The sequence below is a fragment of the Phascolarctos cinereus genome, unplaced genomic scaffold, assembly GCF_003287225.1.
Source record: "Phascolarctos cinereus isolate Bilbo 61053 unplaced genomic scaffold, phaCin_HiC Scaffold_3;HRSCAF=262, whole genome shotgun sequence".
NCBI lineage: Eukaryota > Metazoa > Chordata > Mammalia > Diprotodontia > Phascolarctidae > Phascolarctos > Phascolarctos cinereus.
The window spans coordinates 133,587,631-133,600,033 of NW_027555736.1; the positions used below are offsets into that span (position 1 = coordinate 133,587,631).

Sequence of the window (12,403 nt, forward strand, 5' to 3'; positions counted from 1 at the left end):
TTCTGTTCCAAGTAAGGAAAAATTTTGAACAATCAGAGCTTTCCAAAAATGGCATGGGAGGACTGTGGAGATAGGCCATGGCTTGACATGGGTAGTTTCCAAGTGGATTCTGGATGGCCACTTATCAGTAGATGTGGGTTGGACTAAATATCCTCTAAGTTCCTCTGTGAACACCAGGTTCTGTTGTTTTCCAGGTGCCCCCAGTATGTAGCTGTGGACAATTACAAGCTTAAACACAAGCAGAGTCATAGCTTTGAGTGCTATAGGAAGAAGGAGCCGTGAGAGTTGCATATAAAAGCTACTTATTCTGGTTCTTTCTAGCCTATAACTGTGACAATTATCCCCCTAGTTTGCACAGAACCTGAATTATGATAAGACAGGCAAACTTAACAGGAGAGAGGGAACGAACTTCAAAATACTGTTCTATAGAGGGACAATAGAGGAAAAAGGACCTCCCAGGGACAAGGAGTCATTTAAGTTGATCAATTCAAATATATGGTGCAGGACTGAACATCAGTCATCTGGTCATTAATCATAGTCCTTCTATGCCATGAACTCTGCCTCAGAAACAGAATACAGTGACAGAGTCACATATACAGATACCACTAGTTTTCCTGTCTCCTCTTGCAGAGGACTGAGGCTAGAAATGTCCATGACTACATGTACGTTTACATGTACGTACACACACACACACACACACACACACACACACACACACACACACACAGAGAAAAAGCCCAAGAAACTAAGATTACTATGGCTATGTTGCCATGTTTCATCCATAAGTCCTACTCAGATCCAGTCCCTCACTTTTTCCCTCAGAAAACTATATATTCAAGGGCAGTACTGCATGGGCCTCTATATCAGCATTTCTCCTTCGGGTTAATACAGCATGGAACACCAGAAAGGATTTTGAGTCAAAGGAGCTAGGTTCAAATCCCAGACCTGTCACATGAATGATTTGCAGGGGTAGGGAACCTGTGGCCTTGAGGTCACATGTGGCCCTCTAGGTCTTCAATGTAGCCCTTTGACTGAATCCAAACCTCACAGAACAAATCCTGTGAGATTGTAATTCAAAGGGCCATACTTGAGGACCTAGAGGGCCACATGTGGCCTTGAGGCTTAGGGTAAATCAATTAACCATCATTGTGCCTGAGTTTTCCATCTGTGTGATGATAAGATCAGATTAGATGACCTGCAAGGCCCTTTCCAGATCTAAATCTATGATCCAATGAGAGCAGACCTTGATTGACATTACCTTAGAATAGGTAGATGGAACCAGGGAAATCTCTTACATGTGCTTTAACTGGTGTTTCTCAGAACCTACCTCTGAATCTTACCATATTACTCTGTGCTAATAAGAGTTAATTTATGGATGTTTGCCAGGCCCACATCCTTTCCACCTCACAGGCATTCTTCTTCAGAAATAAGCAAATAATAGGTGATTAATATATGGTTGTTGAATTGAATTGAGATGACAACCTGAAACAAGCTTCAGCTGACAACTCAGAGAAGCAGGAGAAAATGCATATGACCTGGAAGCTTTCATTACCGTACAACCTCAAGAGTGGGAGAACTAATCTGACCAACCTTTGAATTCCAACTAACACAAATATTTGTGACCACCCTACATACACCATGATGATAACAGAGACAGAGACCCAAAGCGATGTTGAGTTGTAGTAACTACCACACTATCCCAACTCACCTGCTTCTTCTTGGCATTCCAAGCCAAATGGAGGCAATAGCAGTTAATTATGACTACTGTCACTCCCACTATGCTCCACACCAAGACAGGTCTGTACATCTACTACCTTTCAATATGCATCAAAAATCTGCTTATTTCCTAGTACTTCTGAGTAAACTCCAGAATTGTAATCTATGACTGCCCTGTATGGTTGCTCTACTTTAGAGAGAGTTTTAGAGAGAACTTTTTCATGTTAATGGTGACATCTGTTTGTGTGGCTCTCTAAATCCCTGTCCCACAGCATCAAACTCCCCCAGCATTATGATGTACATAAGGAAATCAGTAGCCTTACTTCATTAATAAACTTCATTATAATTTTTTTGCCAAATATAGTACTAGTCAATTGAGTCACTTACCATAGCCACCAAACTTGGTGGCAAGTGGCTTTTTGCTATTTTCAAAAATCACAAAATTTAAAATAATATCCCACCATTGAAGATGTTATAAAAGAATGTTTCATGGGGTTATGAAGGAATTATAAAGGAAAATTCTAAAATGAACTTGAACAAGGATATTAACAATGTAGTAAGTGTATTGCAACTGAGGTGGCCAGATTTCATTTGCAAGTAGGAAATCTGATTTATAATCTAAAGGGATAGGAACTGGAACCATGATTTTGTTGGTTTAAGAAACTCTCAGGTGAGGAAGCTCCATCCACCAATCTAGGTCGACACACTATCTGTGCAACTTATTGTTTTGTCTATAGCAGTGAGATGAGAAGGGATTTGCCAAGGGTGACATATCCAGCATGTATTTGTGGCAGGACTTGAACTCAGTTCTTCATGACTCCAAAAGCAACTCCCTCTTCATTACATGACAACTGCTTGTTCATTTTTAAAAGAAAATAAAACCTCACAGCCTGTTTTTTATATAGACTCTTTATGCCATTTTAAATTGGTAAAATTCAAAATTACTCAAGCTTTGTAATACTGACTGAGCAGCTTATTTATTTTGTTTCATGGTCTAACGTAGGCTGTTCTAAAACAGAATCTAGGAGTGTAGGCTTTATTCTCAAACATCAACTTCCTTTCTTTGATACATCCATTATTTAGTTCTTCGACCCATAAAAATACTTACTAGCTTTCTACCACAGTGACACACTACAAGGATGTTTGAAGATTAAAAAGATAACATCTATAGTGTTTCTTTGGTCCAGTGTAGACACTCCCACCACAGCAGATGTTCATTGTGGCTTCTAGACAAGCCCATGACTCAAAGGCTCTTGGCTCAACTAGACCAGTCTTGTTAGTAAAGCTCAAAATGCTACACAACATTTCCATTTTCCTTTGCACAGGTTTGCCACTTCCATGTAATAGGAGAGGAAAAGGGCTGGTTTTCCATTCACCAAAAAGCCCAGTATATTTCTAAGCAAGGAAAAAATGTACTCTAACTTGAAATTGAGTCTTAAGGAGTGCATTGCACATCAGTAACCAGCAGTAGAAGGAAAATGATGGCATTTAACAAAGTTTTACTGTAATTAAAAAACATATTTTGTTTGATGGACTATGGTAATGATTTGGCTGCTAAGATTTTAAATCCAAATCCAAGTCTAAGATTTCTATTTGTGGGAACTGTGCATAGTGTAGAGATGACATTCTCTGTGCCTAGGGAGAGCTTCTCCACCCCAGACTACAATCCCAGCCAACAAATGGTTCAACCCACATTGCCTGCCATGTAGTCACCTATTCCATATCTTTCCTTTTGCCTCTCTCCACCTCTAATACATGACTATGTCAGGATTGATGTTGGAAAGCATGGTATGAAAGATAAAAGAAAACAACAAAACAAACACACATATAACACATTATACAAGTCTATGCATAAAATTCCCACAGTTGCTGGATATATGTGTAGACTTGAGGAGGAAATTATCTTTTCTTCTCATAGTAAAAATGACAATCTTTGGTTTTCCACCACACTCTTCATTCTGAGCTGTTATTTCTCCTTTGATGTTACCCTTTCCAAGAGTGAAATCAGCAGACACAGAGATAGAAGTCTGCTCAGCTCATGCTTATCAGACCTCAAGGATTCAAGATTCTTAATCCTTCAAGCCCTTCATTAAGCTTTTAAAAATAAAGCTTGGTTGCGACTCTCTAGACTTCTGCAGAGATTTTTGCAGTCAAGTATACTGTCTCATATCTTTGACCCAATCACTGGGACATCAATGCAACTTAGAAAGAATAGGTGCTTTGGGATTGGTGCCTGGCCAATCCATATGCATATCATATCAACACATATATCTAATTTAATAAAAAAAAATTGGACTTATATAGAGTGTCCCAAAAGTTTTTGTACAGTTTTAAGAGCTAATAGCTATTAAAGTTTAAAACTGCATGAAGATTTTTGGGACACCCTACATATTAAGCAGTTAAAGCTTAAAAAGCAGTAAGATTTTTGTGACATTCTGTATATGACAATGCTTAGCAAGTGTGATCTACATAAATGCAATATATCATATATTTAGTTATAGATTTTTGGAAAGTACCCTCTTTTGGTATCCTTAGAAGATATTAAAAATATTCATTTAACAAATTTATTAAGAACCTATTGTGTGCATAGCCAGGAATAGGATTAATTCCCTGTCCTCAAGGATTTATGACCTAATTGAAGAAATGACATCTTTACATATAAAAGTTAAACAAAGTAAGGCAACAACATACAAGAGAATATATGATTACGTGCCAAATAAGCAGTACAGACCACATGTTCTATGGACTAAGAGAATGCCAAATAATGTCACTATTACGCAATTCTTAATCTACTCTTTTGTTCAAAGATACTAGGGACAATTATCTGTAAGTGTAATTTTATAACCAATATTATGTGTGTTTTTTAAATGTACAAGAATGGACCACATTAAAAAGTTGGTGCCCCAAGATTCAGTAAATATATTACACGGTACTGACAAGTTGAATTCGCTTATCTGCAGTGTGGCAGGGTGAAAAAAAAATAAATGAAAAAAAAAGAATAACAATTATTTTTTAGGTCTTCCATCAGCTTTGTTTTTGTGCAGGAATCACCACAATCATTTCTACAGCTTCACATGGACTTATAGTTTAAACACTTCCTCTTTGGAAGTATGTTTTCCATTGAATTTAAATGGAATAAGTATATTATAAAGAATCCCCAGGGAAAGTAAGGAGATTAAGCATAGGTTTTGTTGAGATTTAAATCATATAGTGTGTATGTTTTTCAGACCTACATTTACTTCCTCAATCCCTGCCTATCATTCTCAAAATACTAAAGAAAGATTTGTTCATTTGAAAGGGACTCTACATTCTGAATTTTGGTTTTGGGCAATGCAACCTCTAAGCCTTCCAGTAAATGTTTATGATATTTACTACGAAGTTTTTCTCTGTCCCAGTTTTCCACCTATTAATACAATACCCTGATTTCAATGTGAGGCCTCCCCAAAACCAGAGTTACTGCATATTTCATTGGGAATACTGAAGAGAAAGACAGAGATTCAGAATTGTATTTTTGGGAATCATCTCAGCAAACACATTGCATGTGAAAATTACTGCCATGACTGTGAGTGAATAAATGAAAAAAAATAATTTATTAAATGATAACTGTATGCTAAATTCTGTGGTATATTCTAATGATACAAATATAAAAAATACAGTCCTTGACCAGAAGGACTTTACATTCCAATTTGAAGAGACAAAACAAATTAGGGAAACAATACCAAGTTAAGGGAGTTTTTGTCTGGAGGGTCACAAGAATGGTGAGTGGAGTCATAGGGCAGGTAATTGTCATGACCTTTTTAGCAGTATTGATTAGATTATTGTTCCTGGAACAAGAGGTAGAAAGAAAGGAGGAGTGAAGAAGGTATGTATGACAGGAGGGCAAATGGCAATGTGTGCCATGTACAGGGTGGATGGATGTGGAGCATGATGTGGAGTAAACTATATCTAGTATGTTAGGGGAGTTTGCCACTCACTGAAAATATCAAGAATGTGCATGTACAGCTAATGAAATAAATATCACTATTCTATAATTAAATATAATTTATTATGCCATCAGTTAGAAATCTTATAAGTAGTAAAATAATGCTTTATAATAAGTAATAAAAGCTTCATGGTGTAAAAGGGCTTCTCTACAGTTTAAGCCAGTTCCTAAGTACTGATGAGAAAATAAAGGGGGTCAACCATAGCAGAAGATGAAAAATAAGCCAAAGACTACCTACTCATATTCCTGGACAGATCATTGACATCCTATTTAAAAGTCTAAAAGATAATTCAATTGTCTATGTTCACTTCTCTGTCTTCAAAGAGAGAATGATAATTGCAATTGGCCCAATAGGGTTGTAGGAAGTTTTATCAAGGTAGCAAGAGCAACAGACAGAGATAAAGTTTAAGTTTAATTCAACTCTAAGGCTTAATTCTTACATAATTCTTCCATCATTTAATCAGGCTTTATCATCACCAAATACTTTTTAACTGCTTAATGGCATTTGGTACTATGCTAAACACTCTACAAAGAGAAATATATGGAGGCAATCCCTTTAACCTTGGAGTTTATAATTAGTACAAGATGTATATTCAACATTCATTTCACACTGAAAAGAGTTACCATAGGCACAATTTAATGTTTTGATAAATTCAGTATTTTGTTTAATTTTTTAAGTTTGCATTTTAAATTAATTATTAAATTTAAAAATTCAGTTAAATTTTAGTTCCTTTAGTTTGATGATGAAGAAAAAATAATGTCCTTTCTGATTGAGTATTCAATAAACGGATGCCTTAAAAAAAATTCCCTGAATACACAACCTCATGAAATCAGCTGTGCATAAACTATGGAAGCTATTAAGATACAATTGCTGATTCCCAGTACAAAATCAGCTTCAAATTATTGTTCTAATTTTGTAACTCACCCACAGTGTCACATGGTTCGTCTTTATGTACACAGAAGTCTGTCCTAGAAAATAAATGCAACAAAGTCAGATTTATACAGCTCTCCCAATGACATGATAGAACCACACAAGCATGTCATCACTGCTAATTAATCATCAATGTCTACCATAATCGGGACACCATGATACATTTAGTAGCCAGAAGTTTTAGTGATGGTTAAAAGTTATAAAACTTGTGTAAAATAACCAAGCGAACACTTTCAGAAGGCAGCACAATTATTCTCTCATACACATATTATGTTCCATTATGTTTTTATTATTAACTTTTATTTTTAATTTATGGAATAAAAGAAGCATTTTCATAACATAGCACAATAAAAAAAAGATGATTGTACATGAAACTGCAAATCTACTATGCACAACTTGCTATTCCTTTCAAATATACAACAAAATTGTCATGTAAATTTCTTTTTTTTCTTCCCTGAAGAATGTTAGATGGCTACCATTAGATACAAATAGGGCTATTTATATATACATATACAAACACATACATACACATACACATAGACATATATATGTAAAGTTATTCTACACATACTTCTATTTATCATTTCTTTCTCTGGATGCAGATAGCATCCTTCTCCATGTCCTTTATACTTAAACTGGGTATCTATAAAAGTCAAAATAACATTTTTTCAAAGTCATTCTTAAAACAATATTGTTGTATACAATGTTCTCTTGGTTCTGCTTATATTGCTCTTCATTATTTTGTGCAAGTTTTTCCATTTTTTCTAAAATCATCGAGCTCCTCATTTTTTATAGCACAGTAATATTCCATCACAATCATATGCCACAACTTGTTCAGCCATTTCCCAATTGATAGGCATCAATTATGTTTTACTACTATTCCTATTCATGTTGTGTATACTATTAAACTACAAATTCCATAAGGACAAAGATCTTAAAGATAAGTCTTCTTACACCTTACTCCACAACATGCACTCTTTGATTCATAATACTGGCCTTGGGCTGTAGCACAACCAAGACACTCCATCTCTCAGCTTCAGGGATATTATCTGGCTCTACCTAATGTCTAAAATGTTTTCTCTCCTCTGTCTACCTATTTACCTCCCCAGCTTCCTTTAAGTCCCAACTAAAATACCATCTTTTACTAGAAGTATTCCACAACCCTTTTTAATTCTAGTGCCTTCCCTCTTTTAATTATTTCCTATTTATCCTTTTAAGCTTGTTATCCTGTGTATACTTGTTTATATATCGTCTCCTCCATTGGATTGTGAGCTCCTTGAGGGCAAGGACTGTCTTTTACCTCTTTTATATCTCCAGAGCTTAACACAGTACCTAGTACAGAGTAGGAGCTTAATAAATGTTTATTGACTGATTGACTGACTGAAGGAATATTTATTAAATGAGCCAGACACTGTGCTAGGCATTGTAGATACATAGATCATAATTTACATTGGCCTGTGGGGATATACAGATAAGTAAATCCAAAGTAATTGGCATGTGTGTGAGGAGACTGAATGTTAATGATGTGAGTAATCGGGAAAAGTCCTTATGTAAGTGATGAAGCCTGACCAGAGCCTTAGAAGGAACTGGGTATTCCAAGAATTAGAAATCAGGAGGGAGACACCCTGTACAGAGGCATAGAGGTGACAGAAGGAATGTTGTATAAAAGCAACAGAAAGTAAGCCAGTTTGACTCAAACACAGATTGTGTGAGGGAGAATAATATGAAGTCAGCCTGGAAGGATAGGGTAGAGCTAGACTGTGAAAGGATTTCATTTGTTTTTCTGGGCTTTAGTTTCCTTACCTGTCAAATGTGTAAACCATCATAATCATAATTAGTATTTATATAGTGTTTTAAGGTTTGCAAAGAACTTTACAAATATTGTCTCATTTTATCTTCGCAACCACCCTGAGAGGTAGATGCTATTATCATCCCCATTTTACAGAGGAAAAAACTGAGGCAGATCGAGCATAAGCAATTTGTCCAGGTTCAAACAGCTAGTAAGTGTCTGAGGTCAGAGTTGAACTCAGGTCTTTCTGACTCCAGATCCAATCTCTACCTGCTGAGTCACCTGGTGATCCCTGCAGTCCCTTCCAACTCAATGACATACATGGGAGTTCTATTTTGTCCTAAAGTAGCCACTGAAGGGAGTGATGTGGTCAGAGCTCTACTTCAAGGATTCATTCACAATCATGGCAGTAATCTTCACATGCAATGCGAATGATGAGATAATTCCCCAAAGTACAATTCTGAATCTCCTTCTTTCTCTTCAAGGACAAACAACAGCAATCCCAGCGAAAGCAGACCTCACGTAGAGATCGTGGCCTGAGGGCAATGATGTAGAGATCAGATTGGAGAAAGAAGGGACCAGAGGCCTGGAGATCAGCTAGGAAGCTGCTGTAATAGTTCAAATGAGAGGATAAGAATCCAAACTAGACTGTAGATTATATGAATGGTTAAAAACGGAGTGGGGGAGAGGGAACGGACTTTAGAAACGTGAAGATGGGAAAGTTTGGCAGATAATTGGATATGAAGGGTGAAGGGAAGGGAAAAATCAGTGACAACTGTCAGACAAGTAGATAGTGAGGACTGAGAATTTGACCTAGGAGTCATGGCACCTTGTCTATATTACAGAATAGACTTGCCACTGCTGGGTTGTCCATCTATACTCACAAGATGGTCTAGAAGGCTTCTTCAATGGCTATGGTAACTTTTAGGACCTGGGAAGCAAGAACATAGAAGGACCTGCAGCAGGTTATTATTAAATGGCATTTATATTTGCTGCAAGGCTTAAAAGGAAACCCACTTTCCTCTTCATCTTCCTCATTATGTTAAGTAGTTGCCAGCTGAACAAATGAGGACTATGTTTGCACGTGATTTATACATGCTGTTAACTTGCCAGAGACTGATTAGGATTTTTCAATTTTGACTATGAAATATTTTGTTCCTCAGTTTCCTAATTTCTTAATTAAATTCAACAAGTATTTATTTAATGTCTACCATATATTTACATAGTAACTAGAACAGTCCTCTGAACAAACTTGATTAGCAATCAAAGAGGGCATTTGAAGATTGGAAAGTGTACGTAGAGGGAAAAAGTTACTTTATGAATGGCTTTGAAAGCCAAACAGAGGATTTTGTGCTTGCTCCTAGAGGCAATAAAATTCTGTAAAGGAGTACACTTTGAGTACTCAGCTCATAATCGCTCTCTTAGCCCATTCCCTGCCCTTATACTTTGAGACTTCAATGTACATATTGCTGTCCCCTTAAATCAGGGGTTCTTAAACTTTTTTGTGTGTCATGGAATCCTTTGGGTAGTATGATAAAGCCAGAATGCTTCTCAAACTATATTTTATATGCATAAAACAAAGTATATATTAATAATATATTCAGATGACAACATCACTTTTCCTGCCTCCATTGCGCTTAAATGCCTTTGATTTCTGGCTTTTCTGATATGACTGTATACCTAATAAATAATGATGCCCACCCCTGCTAGGTGGCATAGTGGATAGAGTGTTGGGCCTGAAGTCAGGAAGCCCTAAGTTCAAATCCAGTCTCATACACTTACTAGCTGTGTTATAGAAATTGAAATACAATTATCAAAATAGTTTTAAAAAAGGTTCACGGACCCAAGATTAAGAACCTCTGCCTTCCAGCTCATCAGTCTAAACTCCTCTGATATTTACCTGCGCTCTCACTCAGTCCCATACAGAGATGCTCGTGCTCTTGATCTCATCATCACTCCCACGTATTCTCCCTCCGCAATCCAGAACCTCCTAAGTCTTCCTCCTCCTAGACGTGTTCTTAATTCCCGCTGCAACATCTGGTCTCTCCACCTCTCCCCTCGTTTTTCGAGACCATCAGACCTCATTGTAGTCTCACTTTTCTCCCTTCAAAAGCTTGACCTTATAGTCAGCCAGTTCTACTTTACTCTGCTGTCTACCCTGAAATCTCTTACCAGTCTTGTCCTTACCCTTCTTCTCTTTTAATACCCCAAATCTAGATTAGTGCAGTGGATAGTCCTCCCTGATCCAGAAAAACCTGAGTTTAAATCGCTTCCTTGGTCATTTGCTAGCTATGTGGCCCTGGACAAGTCACTTAACCTCTGTCAGCCTCAGTTTCCTTATCTGTAAAATTTAGATAATAATAGCATTTACTTGCTCCCAGTGTTGCTGTGATTACCAAATGTGATTTCATATATATACATATATATACACATATACACACACATATGAAATATATACACATGAAATACACATATATCACGCATTTATATTTCACACATATACACATATGTGTCCATATACATCACTTAGCCAACTTTAAACTGCTATATAAAAGCTATTTATTGTTGTTGTTGTCACTGTTGTTGTTTTACTACCACTGCTAGACTGCTGTCCTCCTTTTTCAGTCCTGTGCTAGTTGCAGAATGTCTGTGTGCCTTCCTCCAGTTACCACCTTGCCAATTCTCTTGCCATGTCTCTTGAAGCTGTATCCTTCTTTTTACTTTTCACCAAAACTACCCTAGTTCAAGCCATCACTTCCCATGTGGATTACAATAGCTTCCTAATTGATCTTCCTGCATCCAATCCCTTCTTCTTCAAAACTAATCTTCCCCTCATTGCCAAGTGGATATTCCTAGAACAGGAGTCTGAAGACATCCCTCCCTTATTTAAAAATCTTCAGGAGCTTCCTATTGCTTTTAGGATAAAGCTTATCTATTTGGCTTTTAAAGTCCTTCTGAATCTGGCTCCTGGCTGATCAGGCATTATTCCCTTCCACGAATTCAACACCTGAGTCAGCCTAGACTACAGCACATCCTATTCCTCTTACGTATCACTGCCTTGTAAGAATTTTGTGCCTTTGTAGAGCCTGGGCTCTGCAACACACACACACACACACACACACACACACACACACACACACACACACACACCTCCTGATGCCTAGAATGCTCTCACTCCTCAACTCTGACCTCTTAGAATGTCTAGCACCCTTAGAATAATCTAGCATCAAAGCTCAGCTCAAATGCTACTTTCTTCAAGAGGCTCTACTCAGGGGTGGTGAACCAGTGGCCTCCGGCCACATGTGGCCCTCTAGGTCCTTAGGTGCAGCCTTTTGACTAAGTCTAACTTTTACAGAACAAATCCTTTTATTAAGGGAATGCTCTCCTTGAGCTCTCAGCTGTGAGTACTCCCCAGCCCAAAGTCTTTGTATTCACTTTGTAAGTATATTGTATTTATTTATATGTGGACACAGTATCCTCCAGTAAAGTATTAGCTCCTTAAGGCTAGGGACCATCTTGATTTCATCTTTGTATCCTGTCATCTAACACAATGCCTGGTACATACTGTTGTCAGTTGCTTAACACACATCTATTAAAAGACTGATGAAAGCTTGAGTTGCTTTTCCCAGTGGCAAAGTATAAATTCTGATGCCAAAAGAATGAAACTCTAACAATTAAAGAACACATGTCAGCATGTTGAGAAGGAAGTTTGGGCGTTTTTTTTTTTTTGAAGAATGTTCTTCTCAGCATCCTTAGCATCATCCACGTAGGTAATGTATCCTCTCTATATAGTTGTAAGGCTGGTCATGCTGTTATGTGATAATACTTCCATTTTGGAGAAGCAACAAAGACAAGTGGCAAAAAAAATATTACTAAATACTGTAGGCTGCCAATATTGTTGAAACCCAGCATAAAGACAGGAAGCAGAAAGTGCATGGCACTATAACTAGAAGTGGAGGAGGAGCAGCAGGATCCTTTAATATTG

At 37.2% G+C, this 12,403-nt stretch overlaps 1 protein-coding gene across 1 annotated transcript in view; it reads right to left on the reverse strand.

The window, feature by feature from the left end:
- Window positions 1-12,403, reverse strand: part of ADAMTS17 (ADAM metallopeptidase with thrombospondin type 1 motif 17) — a 485,504-nt gene that overhangs the window by 364,035 nt on the left and 109,066 nt on the right. Inside the window, exon 7 of the mRNA XM_020963836.2 lies at window positions 6,624-6,667. Within this exon, the coding sequence (XP_020819495.1) occupies window positions 6,624-6,667 (44 nt within the window). The remainder of the gene's footprint in view (window positions 1-6,623; window positions 6,668-12,403) is intronic.